At 38.9% G+C, this 20820-nt stretch overlaps 1 protein-coding gene across 1 annotated transcript; it reads right to left on the minus strand.

The window, feature by feature from the left end:
- Nucleotides 1-201: 201 nt before the first annotated feature.
- Nucleotides 202-1572, minus strand: LOC129742594 (uncharacterized). Its single transcript, XM_055734513.1, has 3 exons — nt 1522-1572; nt 329-1455; nt 202-249 (listed from the first exon to the last, which is right to left on the minus strand). Exons 1-2 carry the CDS (start codon nt 1570-1572, stop codon nt 601-603), a joined length of 906 nt encoding a protein of 301 aa, XP_055590488.1. The 3' UTR covers nt 202-249; nt 329-600.
- Nucleotides 1573-20820: the final 19248 nt, after the last annotated feature.

The raw sequence follows: 20820 nt of genomic DNA on the forward strand, positions 1-20820 counted from the left end.
TATCCAGCTCGGATGTGTAGATGAATGAAATCAAGGAATTCAATTTCGTTTCGCTGGACACTCCGTTCATGTTGATAGTTCCAATTTTGTAGCTATAGGAAGTCATTGCTTACCGGTTGTAAAATCGATCCTGACCCTACCGTGCGAGTTACCTTCGGTCTGCGATGTTGAGAGTTTCCAAAAGAGAGGTAACTTCGGGTTCCTTAGTTGTGTACGATGGTCGAATGACTTCCGTGTTGGTAGTGAGTTCTGCAAGAGGTGGAATTTTGCTGAAGGCGGCAGTATTGTTCGATGCTTCGGATGAACATATACTGTTCGTTGTGCTTACCAGTAAGAAAAAACTGCGTCGCGTCCGGTAAATCGATTCATTGGTCGGCTGATTACAGTGTTGGTGTTTAGTTCTGGAATAATTGGGATTTGGCTGAGGGTGGCAGTATCGTGTGTTGCTTCGGTTGAACATATACTGTTCGGTATGCTTACCAGTGAAAAAGAAAACTGCGCTACAGCTGGTAAACAGTGTCGTGATGAAGGGGCGTTTTGAGGGAATTCCGTGGGGTTGGCTGGTGATTGTAATTTGCGATGCGATGAAAGTGAATTGAGTTACTTTGTGTTCGGTTTTGTTCTAGAGGCCTCTCGTGACCGTGGGGGACCGCGCTGTTCCTGGCTTCGTGTGATCCGCTTTTCGTTGTGTTTCTGTTCGATGTTCATTGGTGAAGCTGGTCGTTTAGTGTGGAGATTCGGTGCGATGTTTGGGTCTTCAGAGGTTCCATCAAAATCTGGTGAACATACACCAGTAATCTCCATTTCATTTCCTGCAGGTTGAATCTTACCATCCGGGACTAGTAACGGTGGAAACTCATCATCCATTTCAGTGGATGAAATCGAAAGTTGTCTTGCAGTGGGAGGTCGCATGGTTTGTTTTGTGTTTTCGAGATCAGTGCTAGTGGTTGGGCCTGTTTTGAAGAGGTCTGACAAAAGTCTTGTTTGTGCTGAGTTTTGTTCTTGGAGTGATTTTGCACACTCCGAGCACTTTTGAGTGTAATGCACATTACGGTTACAGTGTTTACATGTAGCGGTTTGACCTTTGTACGTTACAAGTGTCATGGATGATTCGACGGTGATGTATGAGGGAATGGGTTTTATTAGTTTCATACGTACTATTCTTATCCCATTGGGAACTCCAGGGAAGAAATCTTTCCATGTCTCTTGTCTAATGGACTGAATTTGACCGTACTCACGCAGTCGAAGCGCTAGTTGCTGATTGGAGACTTGAGGTCGCAGATCGTGGATCCTAACCTCAATCGAACCATCTTCCATCGATAAGGAAATGTCATAGCTTTTCCCTTCGTATTGCAACTGATGCTGCAGATTATGCTCCTGGACGATTTGCTGGGCTGTTAGGGGAGAATCTGTGCCTACAAAGACCTGTCCATTGCTGATCTGCAGATGCTTCGCCTAAGTAACTTCTAGACCAAGTTTTTCCACTATGAAACTTGCGATTTTCGGGTACTTTATTTTTACGGGGATGTTACGGAGATTGATCACGAATGTGTGTTCGACCGTTGAGGTCATTATGACGCGTTTTGGTTCCTTTAAAAGGATACCAATTCAGCGGCAAGGACGGACTAGGTCCGTTAAATTTTATAGAAAAAATGCTTTGTTGTCAGCAGAAACACGTCTGACTCTGAAGCAAGCAAGATGTAAACTACCTTTAAAAGAACACAATTTGCAACATCAAGTGAAGTGAGGCTTGCCTATGATGCTATGAATGTAACATTTTTTTTCGTATAAAGGTCACGTATTATTGAAACAGATGACTTCTCACACCAAGCAGGAAGATCGTTCATTGGAATTTGGTTTTTTTTTAAGGAGTTCTCTTTTTTCAGTATAGATAGGTCAATGGTCATACAATTCTTGTTACGCTCTAATTGTGCTACCTTTAACTCTCTTCCAAAAAAAGATAATCCCAATTTGATTCAAGAGTTGAAGTTTGCTTGTTTTCGTTTGGCAGTTTGCAGGCATCATAAAACATTCCTTGCGAAAGTTCACCGACAACAAATCGTTTCGAAATTGATTACCCTTTTATGGTCGCATGCGATGGTGATAAACGAAGCAGGTATAAACATTTTTATAGCTTATTTAGCAGTGTGGTCGACGGAGTGTTTCCATTGAAGGAAAACAGAGTTTAGTAAAAATCGTGATACATTGAGAATATATTGCAAAAGTTACAAATTGTAGCTAGTCACAAAATGCGGTAGAGGAAAAGTGCTAGATTTCAAAAACCATCCTTCGTAATCGTTGAAACGCTTAAAGTTTTCAATTTTTATCATTGAACACGTGTTATGGTATATCTACATTAAGAATAATTAAAAAAAAAGGAACAGGTTGAAACAGAATTCAAGGAACGGTATTGGCTTGTTAAAGCATGATACTGCGCAATACTAAACATTACCACTGATTCTCTAAATTACATTTTGAATTGATTGCATACTTAGTCATAAAAATCCTCAACTCGTAATCTACATAAGAAATTTAAAACAAAAGGCGGGAACGATTTCATTCATAAATTCTATGCTATGCAAGAAAAAGAAAAAGCCCAAAAACAAAAAAAAATCAACATTTTAACATCAACTATCCGACCTAATCCTGTCAAGACCTATTATGTAGATTATCAATCGACATTCATAACGGAGTCAAATTAATCAGTTACATCTTTGTGCAGAAAAGCCCCAAAAATCTTCCGACTTATACCAGCCAGCCAGCTAGCAATACATCAAAGCTCATTAACATATTGGAGCGACTTAATTATGGTACCTTTTTTGGCGCCCACAAGGTACAATAATCTTTGTGCTACACGTATGTATAACATGAGCACAGCTTGTGTGGTGCTGGCAAAAAGCTGGTCCAATAGCTTTAATCCCGAAAGATTGATACTTTGGATCGCCCACGCTCTTCCGATACCGAATGGGGGATCTCATAGTCAGCCTTCGATGAACTATGGACTCGTAGCATAGCAGAGTGCGTCAAAATGTAGTGTAGGTACATATGTTGTACCTGTCCATAATTTCGAAGATAAATGTGAATGCAAATGAGTTCTTTGAAGGATATTGTGCGTTTTTCATCCTAGAGATGCATTTCAACTTTTTCCAAGCGGATACGACGTGAGACGAGGTACCGTCATACGCATCATGCAACAGCATGATTATATGCAATATTTATATACCACAACACTTGATCATTTTTTATTTTAATATTATGTAATAAAGCTATCTTTAAATGATAACAAATTTATGATGACATAGTTTCTCACATCGTGAGATAGTTTTTTTTTAATTTTTGATTTTCATAGAAAATTTAAAAAATCGTGCATTTTTTTACATTTTTCAATGCCGTAAAAATGTCACGCAGTATGACGGATTTGCTTAATGATATTACCTTCAAACTTTATACCTATTGCTTTCATTATCCTATACCAGTGCACAGTGGTCCGAAAGGGCTAAACGTGGAACTTTTTTCGTAGCGCCTCTGCCTTTAATCTTATCTCTTAAGTGTCTTAAGAAAATTTGCTTCTTCAAATATGCTTCAATATCAAAAGTTAGTCAAAGTCCACTATTAAAAAATTGAAAATTCTAACTTTTTTATTTCAATAGACAGAGCTTTACTTATACTACAAAGTTGTAGAGTACGCAAAAATATGAAACTTTGGAACAATGATTATACGAAATGTAATAATTGAAACAACAAATTTTTAATTAGATTTTCATCATATTTTTTGTAAACCAACTATATTTTGCCAAAAAAAACCATTATTGCTAAACTTATCGAAAATTTTGCGTTTCAAAATACACTTTTTTAAACTCTATAGGTTGGTAAAACGCCTTCGGGTAGGAACGAAATTCAATTTCTTGGCTGATATCGCGGCAAACATAGCGGCGGCAGAAAATTATACATTCTTATCATAATTTGGGAGTCAGAAAATAAAAAAGAATGACATCTTGTTTTGAAATTCTGGTTTTCGCAAAATTTAAAAGCATTCATAACTTGTGCGTAAAACACGTGGTCTTGCGGAAATTCTGCCCCAATTTTGAAATGATTGATTTTAGTCAAAATTTGTGGGAAGTTAGTAAAATGCATCAAAATATTTATAGTCTGCCGAACTGCATACTAGTGAAAAAACGCTAAGCTGTAGTTTCATCCGATTGCGCAGACTGGTTTACCATAAAACCTTACATGTTAACCATGAACAATTACAAGATTCACGCGGATTCGGTTAAACCTTCTGTTTCTAAGAATATAAATCTTTTTTCGGAACTTTTCACCTTATAATGATGAAAAAGCTTACTTGAAGAAAAACATCATTCAAAGTCAAGTTAGGGTATTTTTAGAAAGAATGACATGTACAGTTTTCCCCTACCATTATTCTCATAGTATTCCGTCTCACGATCAGTCTGGGCTAAAATGCTTCTAAATGCAAATTAAAGATTCACCTTTAAATCTCGTTTCCATATTCTGGAATATGATTGTTTTGCATCACGCGTTTTTAATTTCAAAATTTCATCCATCCAAACATTTTTTTTTATGATTTCAGCTAGTAGAATTTTTTGTAGTATTTTTACCCCTAAATATATGCAGCACTTTTAAGCTTTTTCTTTAAAAATATTTTTGATAGAATTTTGATAGAAAATGTGAAATATAATTCGAACACAACCAAAAATTACCGCAATTAGTGCTCCATGCGCTATGACATCACAAATATTTCAAAAACTATAAATTTTCAAACGTTTTCATTTGGATTTTTCGTTAGAACAAAATTCGTTACAATTACCCTTTTTCTTAGTAGGGTAAAAATAGCATGTTTTTGTAAATTTTAAAATAACTGGTTGAAACAATAATTTTTCTGACTGCGTCAATTTAATGCCTCATTAACCTTAAAACTTCTTTGGTACAAGCAGTATGATTATCTGTGGACATTAAGCTTTTAGAAGCCATTGAAGTTGAAAAGTGTTGCATGATGCCCCTGTTGACGGTTTCTCATATTCTGTCCGCGATGTGTTATAGTTTGGTGGCGTAACAATTGCGATGTGAATCAACTTGTGAATTTTTTCGGCAAATTATTCTTTATGCAGCATGATTTATTTTAGTGAAATTTGAGTTGAGCTTCTGTATGTATGTATGGCTGGTAAACGGTGGATAATGTGCAACACGAGACCCCATAGTGGTCATATCACCTCTTATTCACAACTCCTATCTCTACCTCCCCGCGGTGCCGGCTGGGGTGCGAGTAACCTAAGCGGAGATCGGGTACCCAACCCCGGTGGATGCTTTGGTCGCATGCAGACTGAGAAGGTGGCCGCACGCGTCTGTTCCCCAGGTCAGGGGCGGCGTGCAACAACAACCGAGCGTCTGTTCTCCAGGTCAGGGGCGGCTCAAACAGCGTCTGTCTTGCAGCAAGCGGCTGAATTTATGAAATGCGGCTCCCGCCAGCTAAGTCCAAGATGGCAGCCCCATCGCGGGATAGGGACTTTAGGCTAACAACCTACTGCTCCCGATTTGAAATTGTTACGGAATCCGAAAGAAATGACCGACCTGGAACTTTGGCGACGACTTTTAGCATGAAAACACGGACACGAATTGGAACTTGGAATGTTTTAACCCTTGCCCAACAAGGCAAACTGGAACAACTTGCTAGAGAGGCTAGCCGCCTCAAGCTTGAAATTCTGGGATTGAGCGAAGTCCGTTGGCCTAATACTGGAGAACACAAGACACAATCCGGGCAAGTCCTGCTTTACTCTGGCATACGAGGAGAACATGCTACTCGGGAACGAGGAGTTGGTTTCCTGTTAAGCCCGCAGGCCTACGCGGCCCTCATTAGATGGGAACCGATAAACGAAAGAATAACCGTAGCCAGATTCAGAACACGGGTTAGAAACCTTACAATGGTCCAGTGTTATGCGCCAACTGACGTTGCCGACTTGCAGGAGAAAGAGCAGTTTTACAGTCAACTGAACAGCGTGGTTGAGAGAATTCCGAAGGGTGACATTCAAATCCATTTGGGCGACTTCAACGCAAAGATTGGCTCCGACAATCAGGACCTTGAGCGCATCATGGGACGCCATGGCCTAGGACAGATGAGCGAAAACGGAGAACTGTTTGTAGAATTTTGTGGAAACAACAACATGGTGATCGGCGGATCGCTCTTCCCCCATCGACCAGCACATAAGGTCACTTGGGTATCCCGAGATGGCCGAACAGAAAATCAAATTGACCACATCTGCATCAGCCGAAAATGGAGAAGGAGCCTTCTTGATGTCCGCAACAAACGAAGCGCAGACATTGCATCTGACCATCACCTCGTCCTTGGCGAGATACGACTGAGAGTTGCGCGTGTCCAACGGCGCGAGGAGAAAGTCGGGTGTCGATACGACGTCCGCCGGTTGGAGAATCCAGAGGTGAAAAGGGCATACGTTGAACAGCTAGAATCCCGAGCCTCGGAGCTGCCGACAGACGGAACAGTCGAAGAACAGTGGTGTGGAATCAAGAATGCCTTTATCACGACGAGCCATGGTACTCTCGGTAAAGTTTGTGGAAGAAGAAGTGAATGGATGTCGGATGAAACTTGGAGGATGGTCGATGATCGGAGAAAGGCGAAAGTCGGAATTGAGCAGGCATGTACCGGGTCAGCCAAAGCAGCCGCCCGCTTACGATATGCGGAGCTGGAAAAGGCAGTTAAACGAGCTTGTAGACGAGACAAGAGAGCCTGGACAAACTCCCTAGCCGAAGAGGGAGAAAGAGCCGCCGCCAATGGAGATATCCGATTACTTTATGACATTTCTCGCCGCCTCAGTGGTGCAAGGACTAATGCAAGAATGCCGCTAAAAGACCGAGCAGGTCAGTTATTGACCGATCGAACAGATCAGCTCAAACGATGGACTGAGCACTTCGAACAACTCTTCCGAGTCACGAATAGCGATGGCCAACAGAATCTGCAGCTCGAAGCGCCAACAGTAAGTCGCATAAATGGCGTCAACTCGGAAGCGCCTTCGCTGGCTGAAATAGAAGCGGCAATCAAAAACATGAAATCCAACAAAGCACCTGGGATCGATTGCATCCCTGCTGAAATGCTGAAAGCCGACCCTGCCCTATCAGCACAAATGTTGCACCGTCTTTTCGCTGACATCTGGGATACTGCAACATTCCCGGCCGACTGGATGCAGGGTATCCTCGTAAAGGTCCCGAAGAAAGGAGACCTGACAGAGTGCGGTAACTGGCGAGGCATAACGTTGATCTGTACAACCCTCAAAGTACTCTGCAAAGTGATCCTGAACAGGATCCAGGAGAAAATAGACGCTACACTCCGACGGCAACAAGCTGGATTCCGATCCGGACGATCATGTGTGGACCACATCACAACGCTACGAATCATACTGGAACAAATCAACGAATTCCAGGACTCTCTTCTGCTGGTGTTCGTTGATTTCGAAAAAGCATTCGACCGACTTAACCATGAAAACATCTGGGCGGCTCTAAGGCGACGAGGGGTCCCAGAGAAACTAGTCCATCTCATCGAAGCACAGTACGAGGCATTTTCGTGCAAGGTCTTGCACGACGGTGTCTTGTCCGAACCAATCCCGGTAACTGCTGGAGTGAGACAAGGATGTATTCTATCACCGCTACTTTTTCTCATCGTAATGGATGAGATTCTGATTGGATCGATTGACTGTGCACCGAACCGAGGATTGCCGTGGAATCCTTCAACAATGGAGCAACTGAACGACCTTGACCTGGCTGACGATATTGTTTTGCTCGCCCAAACACAACCAGATATGCAGAGCAAACTCGACGATCTCACCGAAAGTTCCAAGGCAGCAGGTCTCAAAGTCAATGTCGGAAAGACCAAGTCGATGGAGATCAACACAGGAAATCCCTCCAGTTTCATGGTAGCTGGGCAACAAGTTGAGAAAGTGGAGTGCTTCCAGTATCTTGGTAGCCAGATAACGCCTGATGGTGGTACCAGAAAAGACATCGAAACCCGGATAAGAAAGGCCCGATTTGCGTTTGCGAGTCTCCGAAACATCTGGCGGTCACGCCAGATCTCTCTACGAACGAAAATCCGAATCTTCAACTCAAACGTCAAATCCGTATTGCTGTACGGGTGCGAAACTTGGTGCACATATGCGGTAACGACGCGAAAACTGCAAGTATTTGTAAACCGCTGCCTGCGGAATATCATCCGCGCTTGGTGGCCTGGCAATTGGGTCTCGAATGAGGAACTACATCGCCGGTGTCATCAAAGGGCGCTAGAAATCGAGATTCGGGAACGTAAGTGGAGATGGATTGGGCACACGCTGCGAAGAGATGAAAACGAGATTTGCAGAGAGGCGCTAGATTGGAATCCAGAAGGTCATCGAAGAAGAGGCAGACCCAGAAATTCGTGGCGGCGAAGCCTAGCCGCTGAAATCCGAACTGTCGACGAGAATCTTGACTGGGACCAGGTGAAGACGCTGGCTCCGGATCGTCAACAGTGGAGGTCTTTTACCACGGCCCTATGCACCGGAGGATCGGCGCGGGATCATTAAGTAAGTAAAGTTCTGTATGTAATAATCTTTTCTTTCGAGGGACTTTATGGTTATGTTTAATTTAACATGAATAGCCGACATTCAATGTTTTATTGCATGGCTTTCGAAAACTTACTAAAGCATGGATCACTACAAACCTGGACGCGTTAAAACGGGTCTATCTCGGAGCTATGTAAACGAAAAAAAAAGTTTTATAATCAAAATGTAGGGTTTTTATTGCACTTTAAAGAAAAAATGAGAAAAAAAATATTTCGATGTTTTTTTGATAAAATTTCGAACTTTTCGTCTAGAACCACTCTTCAAAGTTTGGACACCCTATTCACTGACCTCAGCGGCCATTTTGTTCCATAATCTCTTCACCTCTGTTGCTTCCCGAGTCGTCCTACCATTCTTCTTCATCTTCTGCTTGACAATTGCTCAATATTTTTCGATAGGGCGGAATTGAGGGCAGTTGGGTGGGTTGATGTCCTTTTCGACAAAATCCACCCGTTGGCCCGATACCACTGTACTCTTAGCTGTAGTGGCAGCTTGCCAAATCTGGCGAAAACTTTACTGGTCCTTTGTGAGATCTAATGTACAAAAAAACCGTTTTTTAAGACACTACTCGTACATTTCGGAGTCCATGGTCTTGTTTTTCGGGGTTTTTTGTCCGCAGCTGCAAATACCTTGCCAGATCAAACACTTTCTTGCCAACTTATCGGCAACAACGAATTTGAACTTGGCGGGGACATCATCCCGACCAGTGCAGTGCACCACTGCAGTGGCTTTACAAAATTTTTGGCCAGGAAGCTGCACAAAATCCATCTTCGCGTACGTTTCGTCATCCATGAGGATGCATCCGTCGTACTTCGTTGGAATCTTGTTGTATAACTACCGGGCACGTCCTTTGGCTGCTAAATTCTGCTTCAATGTCCGGTTTGGTTGCTTACTGGCCCGATAGGATCTTATTCCTTCGCGGAGACCGTAATCCTTCTGACGGTGTACCGATCGACGTTGAATTTCTTGGCGATCTCCATCACGTGTAACTCGCGGCTTCCATCACGTGTAACTTTTTTGGAACAAAACGAATCGTAATGAAATTTTCAGCACTGATAGAGGAAACATTTCCAAACAAAGTACTGTCAAAACATTCCAGATCCAACAACTAGGAGCGCAATGGTATAATAAACAGTGCGTCCAGATTCATGGTGATCCATGCTTTAGGAAACCTGCACCATCACAAAATTGTCAATTTCATTGTTCCAAATATTCAGTAAGCGGGCCCACTGTTCCTGACTGATGCGCAACACCTTCGAATGTGAACATCAATTGGTGAGAATTCTGTGCCAAATCCGACCATACAGCAGACTCGTCGTGTGTACGTACCTACATACCCACATAAATGGGCTTATCGGAAGAAAAACTAATGTCGAGCGTCGAAAACGTGGGAGCGTGGGTGTTAGGGACACAGTGGAGCGAACAAGCAGTAGGATATGAATGTATTATTCATCGAGTCACAATTTATGATGCTTCTGATGCCACCAATATGGTCTGGCAAGCCGGAAAACTCGGATCCCCCAATTCATGATGGCTCGGGGGAACAACACATGTTTGGGAAGTAAGTTTTGATTTCTCGGAAACATCAAAGCCGAAACATTAATAATGTTCGGCTACAGATGTAATAATTGAAGCAAAGCGTTCTGGAAGTTTTGCTCGGATATTGCGAAGCATGCATGGCGAAATTTGTAAGCTTTTTGAGGCTTTTCTATCCTACGTCGTCCGTTCCTCACTTGGTTACGAATGAAGGAAGCCAAAAAAAGGAATGAATTTATTTCCTCTGTAATCCGTTCGTCGAATGGCATGTGCGTAATTATCGGATTTATACTTATCAACATAAAACTTGACTGAAAAATCAATTACCATTACTAAAGCCCTTTTATTGAAAAATGCCTTCGACTAAATTATTGGACAATTTTTTTTTTTTCTCAAAAACACAGATTTTTTTTCGACAACCTTCCCAGACAACCAATTGGTGGGTATATAAAATTTGCAACACAAATATACGTGCAAATATAAGTGTAAACAATTCGTATATAATGCAGCAAAACCAGTATATACGTATCATTTTGGAGGCCATATAGGTACATTAGCACACATATTCTTGATTTGGTTTATTTTGTCGTAATAAAAACATGCAATGTATTTTAATACGATAAAGAATATGCATGGAACGCACATTGTAGGTGCATATAAACGAATTGTCGTAATAAAAACATGCAATGTATTTAAATACGATAAAGAATATGCATGGGCCGCACATTGTAGGTGCAGATATACGAAAATGAGTTTAAATAGCATTCATACGATATAATATGTTAAACAATATACGACTTCTGGTTGTCTGGGTTGGTTATGGGTTGAATTGATCCCTGGAGTTCAAAAAAGTATATTTTTCTTCTGAATGGGTCGTGTTGTGATCATTGGTTATCTCGAAATTACTAATATTTTTCCAATAATTAATGTTCATCAGGTAATTATCTGTTAAAAAGGACTCAAAATACTGTATATATCTAAAAACTAGAATATTGCGCCTTAAAGTATGCAATTATTCTAGGGTAGTATATAAAATTTTAGAATTATCTAAGTTTGATACTTACCAACTGTGAAATGATAACTAATACGGCAAAAAATAGTCAACAGACCTTAAATCTTTGAATTTTGCTAAATTTTTGCCTAGGGTCAGGGCACCCAGAACTAAGGTTCAAGTCTCTTCTAGTAAAGGATCAAGTCTCCTGTTACCTAAAAAATATCACAATTTATTTCGTCTCTCGAAAATGCTTCTAGTTCATCTATGGTTTCATGTATCGTCCTAACATTAGTGCATATAAAGTTTATATTTAAGTTTATATTATAAACTTAAAATTACACGCTACACAAAGTAAAAATGCTCAAGCGTTTAATCACGAAATAGGGTGTGAGCGAAATAGGACCGTTGCCGTCGGGACCGACAGAAACAGCAAATTCACTCTCCCGAAAAAGGCGCAAATTTAACTGCACCGTACAAAAATTTAAAACTTTTAAACAGTGCGGAAAAAATAAAGTGTAAAATTGATGAAGATAAATAAATTATCAAAAATATCAATAAAATATTACGGAGGATTTTTATCATAGTAGCGCGAAAAGGGGTTCTATACGTTTTTTACTGGTAGACAAGGTTGTAGGTTCTTTTTGTGAAATAGCTGGTTGTTTTTTTAATCGAACATTTGTATATAAATCGGTTCTTTAATTTTTACTTTTGACTTTTAATTCACTTCAATTATCTTTCAAAAATTCAAAACTTCAATTTACTGGATCTGTTTGATCGGATGATATATTATAGTAACAAACAAAAACATTGAATTTCTCGTAACTCGTTTTCTATGCAACCGATCAGATAAACTAATTATAATAAATCCTTGTAGGGGAGATAAGGGCATAATGGCCACCTTAAGAAAGACGCTAATTCAACCTTTAAAAACAGCTATAGGGGAGAAGGAGGATACTTGATCCCTGGGGATACTTGATTCCTTAGCTATATCTCCAAACTGGAATGTCGTACAAGGATCAAATGTTCTAGAAAAATGTGCCAAATGGAACAAAACAGCAATGGTTGAAACTCAACAAATTTTAACGAAATAAGTTTTTGGGTTATTGAACTTTGTTTGAAAAATTTCACAAAATGTGACTTGAAGATCTTTTTTCATCATTTTAAAATGTTCCTAACATGGACATATTATAACAAAAATATTTATTCCAATACATCAATCTTTCGAGTGTAAAATGAACTTTAAAATACAATATTTTCAAAGCGATGGAAAACTCCCAACTTTTTTCAGAAAAAGGTTTCTAAAATGTTGATTTTGGGTACAATTGATCCCTAATATATGAGTACAAATGATCCCGGTATATTCTTCTTCTCAATGGATCGTGGTCATTGCTGATTACGATATTACTAATATTTATCCAATAGCTAATATTCATCCATCAATTATCTGATGAAAAGAGCTAAAATAATTGATTTTCTCTTGTTTATAAAAAATGCACCCGTAAGTATGCAATTCCATAAGGGTTGAGAATAAGCTTTAAATTTTTTTTTTTCTGACAATTATAGATTGTGAAATGAGAACAAACATGACCAAAATAGTCAATTAACATTCTATCTTGGGGTTTTGTTTGATTTTTTTTTTCATGGATTAGGGCTTCCTGATTAAAGGAGCAAGTCTCCCCTAACTTCAAAAATATCGCAATTTTTTTACTCCCACGAAAATGTTTCTAGTTCATCTGCGGTTTCAAGTATCGTTCTAATTTTAGGAGAATAGAAACTTGAAGTTACACGCTGTCAGAAAATGTAAAAGAGTGCGAGTTGCAAAATTTTTCCAAAAAGATATGGTGAAAATAAGAAAAGGGGATCAAGTATCTCCACTCTCCCCTAATTTGTGAGTTACTTCATTGTTTCGTGTTCAGACATTAACCCGTTCGAGACCGCCCAGCTAACATGAAATCGTAATAGAAATGATAATCCAAATCGAATATTTAGACATTTTCAATAACCATCGTAAACAAGTTGGTATTGAGTGATTTTCTATCATTCAATTACGACAAGCTTTGCCCAAAAAGCGTTGAATCGGATAGCAGTTTAGTCAATTCGTAAATATGTCTCCAAATAGTTGAGAATATGCTAATTCGACAATTACGATTTGAGTGAACTGATTTACGATAAATGGGCGATCCTTCCTTCTTTCTTCCTTTGACCGGTTCGTGAACAGAAAATCTTACATATAGAGCTATAGCGCGAATCATTTCATCTGATGAGTTGGCATCGTGGTAAGATACCCGACAAACAACTCGGAGGCTGGAGTTCAAATCTCGGTCGGGGAAATTTTTTTTTTTCGTTTTATTCAAATTACCTCAAATCGTATATTTTGCTTTTTGAGGGGAAATCGAATCGTTAAAATCTTGTCATTGTAGATATATCGCCTCCACTTTTATAGCTATATGCTATTTTGGTAAGTTTAATACAATCTTTTCATCTGGTATATTCGTTTGATTAATTCTGTTGTTCCTGCGATATACCCTCTTAAATGTTTGCTGGGCGATTGCACACCGTGTGTGCAATGGAATGTTTGTGTCTTTTTCAAAACAATCATTCATTGTGAGTTTACCATTAGGCGGGAAAGTAATATTCTTATACCAATGGAATCTGAAAAGTTTAGGCAAACTTAATGAGAATAAGTTTTGATGAAAATCCTACGACATTAAAGTTATCTAAGAGTTAAGTACTATAAGTTTGAATTTCGCGAAGAGGCCTCCGTCTCGAATGGGTTAAAAAAGACTATTTCCTTACGGTCTAAAACTTCAAAAAGTATATAAAAATGTTTAAAAATGTATTTTAATTTTTTTCCAAAGCTGAAAATCAGTCACTAAAGGGACTTAAAAGGGGCAGTATAAGCACCATTAATCGGGGCACGATGAGCGTTTTTTGCCGAAGAATTTAGCAGTGAATTCAACTCCATGATCATCATTCATGTCAACTGAATAATAGAGCTACAGCTTGACTTGTTTCATCTGACGATTTGGCACATTGGTTAAGTGTCGGGGAGGTAATCAGTAGATTCCAGTTCGATTCCAAGTCGAAGTGTTTTTTTTTTTTGTTCCGCTTTTTATTTGATTTATTTATTTGATTATTGTGAAAAAACAAAAATTTAATGATGTTGAAAATTGAGGATCAATGTGTACATCATGTGGTGCGGACTTTATAGATCAAGATGATATAACGATAAAAAGAGCTTATTTTCCGGTGCTCAAAAATTATAAATTTTTGTTCACTTGAGAAACTAATAGTTGTTTTTTTTATATGTCTGTAAAGATGATAAGGAAACTCCTTTTTTGTTGAAAAATTATTACTATAGGATCAACTGTTCCTCATGAAATTTATTTAAGAAAATTCGTACTTTCGTGGAAAAGTGGATTGTTGTCCCCCGGGATGACGTAGATATGCATCGTCCTGGGCGACAATTTTGTTTGTTTATGAAGCTTTCTACTGCCTCCAAGCCAGTGGAAAATTAAACAAAAAACTCGCCCGCGCTGCCCACCCAACCAGCGCGCGAATGACTATATATCTACCAAAATAAGTCCTCTGGAAAGAGAATAATGCTCACTCGTATGCTCACTCACTGCTGCGTTTGCTCTTAAGCTACTGTGTAATAATCTTGAACTAACTTAAAATTAACGAAACTGACTTAATAAATCTAGTTAGTGATTTATTACTGGTTTGAACAGAGCTTATAATAACCAATTAAGATTTTTTTTTAAAGTCGCCTTTCTTCGTGCTTGTACATTTTAGCGGTATTTCATATGTAACTAACCCAACAATGGAAATAATCACAACTAGAACTAATTTAGAATAATAAGGGGGTGCTGATTTCAAATCTTCAATATTTTTTTCCTAGCAGCTCTTGTTTTCAAGCCACGTTCCAAAAATAGGTGAAAATTAATTTAATACATTGATCCCTAATATATGGGTAGGGATGAATTTTAATGCACTTACATTACAAACATTTAAAAAAACGAAAGCTTTAATTCAAAGACTAAGTTTCATCAAGACCGCGACTAATTTTGGCTTCTGAGAAAAAAGTTATAGATGTTTTATTTTTGTTTATGTATCCCAATTCTGTAAAAATCGAGAATTAAAACGAAATTTAATGAAAGTTTCGAAACAAATTAAATCCTGGATATTTTTCAAAACATTAGTCAAATCGTTTTGCAAAGTTATTAAATGAGTTAAAATGTTTGATATTAAATACCCGAAGACTTTCTTTAGTGGTGTCAAAAAAAGTGGCAACAAGAATTTCTTAAAACTGCCCATTGTATTTTTAAGAGCATTGTATCTTTGAAACTAGAATATTTATGCGAAATCTACATCCTTTATTGGATAGAGAATAATAAAAAGATTCAAGATCAGTTTTTGTTTTTTATTATCGTTAGTTGGTTCCTTAGTTCTTCAGAAATCAATTATCATTTTATACAAAATTGATCAATTCTATAATTTCCACTGACCATATCACCAAAACTAGAGGTGATAGACAAATCTGACCAATGATTCGAATTCAGGACCCCAACATCTTCCAAAGTCACTGATTTTGAAATAGGCACCAAAAACGCTGTTAACTAGTGTAATCAACGAATCAATTCAACATTCGTGTTACCTCCTATAAGGCGCAAAAGTAGTTTTTTATTTAAATCGGTAAGCCATTCAGGTGACCGAGTAGGCTGTGGATGAAAAAGGAAGTTGTTGACAGAAGCTCCAGAAAATTGAAAATTAAAAACAAGTATGGAAATTTTGAAGTATTATGAAGATTACGGTGTTTTAGAAGCATGGAGTTGCCACTTATTCAGAAAAAAATTCAAGCTTTGTAAGATTGGCTTAGAATTAGCGTCAAACGGGGCATCATGCAAAAGCAGGGTTAGATGCAACATTTTTGTACCACAACACTTAATCAATTTTTATTTCAATATACTGTAATTTGTTTATTTGTTTATTTCATCAACAGATCACATATTGATCCAAATGATAGGTTGAAAATTAAAGACAAACTACAATTACACGAAATTTACCCTATACTATACTTAAAGCACTAAGGATTCTTCTTCGGAATAATTCCCTCGAAACGTCAAAATCAAAATGGTCGGAGAAGCGGTTAAACGTCCTTATTGCACCAATTAGCGCTGTATTAGCTCCGTAGTTATTCTGTCGGAGAGGAGCAAAGAGCTGAAGATTACGATTCCTCAAGCCACGGGATCGCACGCTGAGTTGGAGTGCTTCTAGCAGTGCAAGGCAGTCGGTTCTAGACGAAAGCAGATCGGCAACAAAAGAGGCCCGTGTTGCGGTCCGGCGGGCCTGCAGCGTGTCGATGTCGATAAGGCGGCAGCGGCTTTCGTAGCTGGGGAGTCGGAACGGGTCTTGCCAGTTCAGGTTCCGGAAAGCGAAGCGCAAAAAACGCCTCTGAATGGCCTCGATACGCTCCGAGCCATTTTGGTAGTAGGGGCACCATACAGCCGAGGCATATTCGAGGAACGATCGAACCAAGCTGCAATAAAGACTCTTGAGACAATAAATATCCTTAAAGTCTTTTGTCATGCGGAATAAAAGACCCAGGTATCTGGAAGCTTTATCGACGATGTAGTTTGTGTGGATGGATTGAAACAATTTCAAGTCGTCGGCATACGCCAGTTTTGGTTCATCGAGAAGCAGCAGCACGTCGTTGAAGTAGATCAGGAATATGCTGGGTACTCCAGAAGAGGCACGGAATTGATTGGAAAATGATTCACCTGATCGTACAATAAGTTTCCGTCCTACCAGGTAGCTATGGAACCGTTCCAGTAAAGAGCCGCAAATACCGATACGATCTAGTTTGGCTATGGCTACTTTGTGTTTTACCTTGTCGAAAGCTGCGGTCAGGTCGGTGTAGATTACGTCGGTTTGAGATCCCATGGCAAAACTGTCTTGCACGGAAGATGTGAACGTCAACAGGTTTGTTGTCGTAGAGCGTTTGGGCATGAATCCATGTTGTTCGTTAGAGAAATAAAAATTGCGATACGAGAAAAATGGGTCTAATACAACCAGCTCAAACAGTTTGGCGATCGCACATAGGGCAAAAATACCGCGATAATTGTTAACGTTCCTCCTATCACCTTTTTTGTAGACCGGAAACATGTAAGCCTCTTTCCAAATGGAAGCGAACGTGGATTCCGTGAGCGATGATTGGAAGATTCGTTTTATAGGAGTCAACATATGTGATATATAGCGTTTTAGAAAAATCGCTGGAATGCCATCCGGGCCTGCAGAAACACTGGATTTCAGCTTAGCAGTCGCCTTCAGGATGGTATTGTCATCGATTACGATGTGATTAAAGGAAGTGCTCTGACGTGGGACGTTACTAGCCGCCATAGTCAACTGGTCCGTGGATATTGAACCAGAATCAAAAGTACTACGGAATTTGTCAGCGAAGAGGTTACAAATATCAAGGTCCGAGGTCACCGACTTGTCTTCCAAAAACATGTAGGACAGTAAGCCCGATTCTTTCCGTTGGTCCTTAATGTACTGCCAAAACGATTTGGGTTTAGTTTTAAAACCACGCTGAATCCGGATAAGGTAGCCCTGGTAACAACGCGTGCATACTTTTTTACTTTACTTTTTCATTTGTCGCAACTCTTTCGTGACCCAGGGAGCACGTAGGTCAGAGGCTGCTGAGCGTTTTGATACGTGACGATCGATGATGTAGTTGATGATATGGGAGAACTTCATAGCAGCGGCGCACACAGGGGTAAATGAACCTAATAAGCGATCAAAATTATTTGCGGACAAACGGTAAACGATAGACATTTGATGTCTTCGCAACATTTTTATATTTTTTGATGATCTATCAAATTCTTGAAAGAAAAAAGTGATTTTTTCATCTGGAAGGGAGATAAAAAAATTATTTCTTGAAATAATTAGTTTAGTGTCTTGATGTCTTCACAAAAGTTGTAGATCTTATTATTTTAAGCAATTTTGTTGAAGACATCATAAAGATCGCATGAAATTCAAAAAAGTTACGAGCATTTAAAATATAACGAGAATTTTAACAAGTAATTTTGAGTTTTTATTTAATATCTTTTTAAGTACACGATTTACAAACTTGGTATATTTGAGAATGTTGTTCAAATTGTTAAAACACACAATTTTGTAGAACATTTCAAATACATATTTCAACTAAGAAAGGAGATATACTGCAAAATATCCAAAATAATGCATTTTTTCAGTAAGTTATAACCTTAAGAGTTCGGACGAGTTCGGATAATTTTTTAAGTGGGTTTTGTTGGTCAAGTTATTGGCTTTCCATTGATATATAAATTAAACATTAGTTTTGAATAGATTTTGTTCAAACAAGCAATCAAAAATGAGCTTTTTCCTCTAAAAACAGGAAAATTTGAGGTTTTTTTTCTTCGAATTTTAAGTGTTTCTAAAGGAAAAAGCTCATTATTGATTGCTAGTTTGCAGAAAATCTATTCGAAACTAATGTTTAATTTATATATCAATGGAAAGCCAATAACTTGACCAACAAAATCCACTCAAAATAGACATAGACATATTGGTAGAATGAAGTGTCTGTAGTTTAGTCGTCCTACGCAAAAAGTGTTTTTACCCAAGTTAAACCCAAGCTAGACCACTTCTGTTAATCGCGACCGTGCAGTAACTATTAGTGTTCTCTAAAAACATCGAAGTTTTGTGCCGAACCAACAGTTATAATATTAAAATCGTATTATTTGAAAACTGTTTTTGACCGGACAAGGTGTGCAGTGGTGAAGAACAATAGATAGCCCATGAGCAGTGAACCGCTATGAGTGAAGAGGACAAAACTATAATGTTGAGAAGCAATAGTGCCACCAGAGCTAAGCCAAAAAGCTCTGATATGACAATAACCGAACTATCAAACCTCATGAAAACACAGTTCGAAACCAATCAACGTAGTACTCGAGAGGAAATCTTGAAGCTCGGAGAGAAACTTACTTCTCAAATGCTTCAACTTCGTCAAGATCTCACTAGTGACATCCAAAAAATACGTGAGGAAAATGTTGTGACCACCAAACGACTAGAGGCATCCATCGCAGGTGTGAAGCAGGAGAATTCTCAAGCTATTGATCGAGTGCAACGGAACAACGACCTCATCGTGAGTGGAATACCATTCGTTCAGGGAGAAAACTTGTGTGCCTATTTTGTGACAATCTGCCGCTCTCTAAATTACTCTGAAGATGCTTGCCCAATAGCTGATATTCGTCGTCTCTCTCAGGGTCCCCCTAAAAGCGGAGCTTCGTTGTTGATTCTCATCCAATTCGCCATTCATGTTCAGAGGAATGAGTTCTATAGCCGTTATCTGAAGTCACGTTCGCTATCCCTGAACGATCTTGGTTTTGCTGTAAACAAGAGAATTTACATAAACGAAAATCTCTCTCCAGCGGTCAGAGAAACTCGCTCTAAAGCTCTGCACTTGAAAAAAAGCGGGGCCTTGACTGCTGTCTACACACGCGAAGGAATAGTTTATGTGAAATACAAAGTTGCGGATCGTGAGATGAGTATTTCTGTACCTCCTGGAACCGACATAGAAGAGCTCATAAAAACAAATATCCTTTCCAAATAGTTATTCTTCTTCCTTCAAATCCTATCCTTACGATCCTCTGACTCCCCTCCTAAAAGTTACAACATGCTAAACCTTTCCTACAAAGTTTCTGTTTACTCCTACCGATCCCATCCTTTTTTCCTGTGACTCCCCTCCTAAAAGTTATAAAAAAATACCCTTTCCGCTTAGCTATTCTTTTTTCCTTCCAATCCGTTCCTGATCATCCTTTGACTCCCCTCCTAAAAGTAAACCATTATCATCGTGGACGTGGACGTGAGGATCGTGGACTGCTGCTTCTAGTATCTGCTATTAGAGCGTGTCGATAGTTTTTGTCTCTATTAGATTGTGTGGTTCTTTTAACTTTATTTGCGTAGTTTAAGACTCCTTTTTTATATTGTATAGAGAAAATGATAAAGAAACAGAATTGTAATACAAAAAATGTGCTCATATCAATACTATTTTTGAAGGTTTTTTATATATACAATGGTTGATAATACCAGCAACACCCCTTCAAATTTGTGCTTGCCCGGAATAGTTCTTAAATCGGCTATTTTTTCAGGTAAAATCTCCATAGCTTGCGTTAACAGCCAAAGTATGTGTGCTCGTAAACTTGCTAAACTAGATGAGTTACGTGATTTATTAAGAATCTCTAATGTTGATATTTTTTGCGTTAGCGAAACGTGGCTCAAAGGCAATATTGATGACGATTTAATTTCAATTGATGGTTATAATATTTTTAGAAATGATCGAGTTGGCAGACTAGGCGGAGGCGTAGTCATATACGTGAAAAAGAATCTACGAGCATCTGTTGTATTAAAATCAACGGATGCCGATAGCCAAGCAACCACGGAGTACTTACTTCTCAACATTATTTCAGGCTGTGAAAAGTTTTTGGTAGGAGAATTCTATAACCCCCCTAATGTTGATTGTTCAGACTTATTAAACAGCATTTTTTCTGATTATTCTTCAAAATATCAAAAAATCTATCTGCTCGGCGATTTCAACACAAATCTCCTGGACAATCAGTCAGCTAGAACTAAGAATTTCATAGATGTCTTAACGTTGAATAA

The sequence above is a fragment of the Uranotaenia lowii genome, chromosome 2 (genome assembly GCF_029784155.1).
Source record: "Uranotaenia lowii strain MFRU-FL chromosome 2, ASM2978415v1, whole genome shotgun sequence".
NCBI lineage: Eukaryota > Metazoa > Arthropoda > Insecta > Diptera > Culicidae > Uranotaenia > Uranotaenia lowii.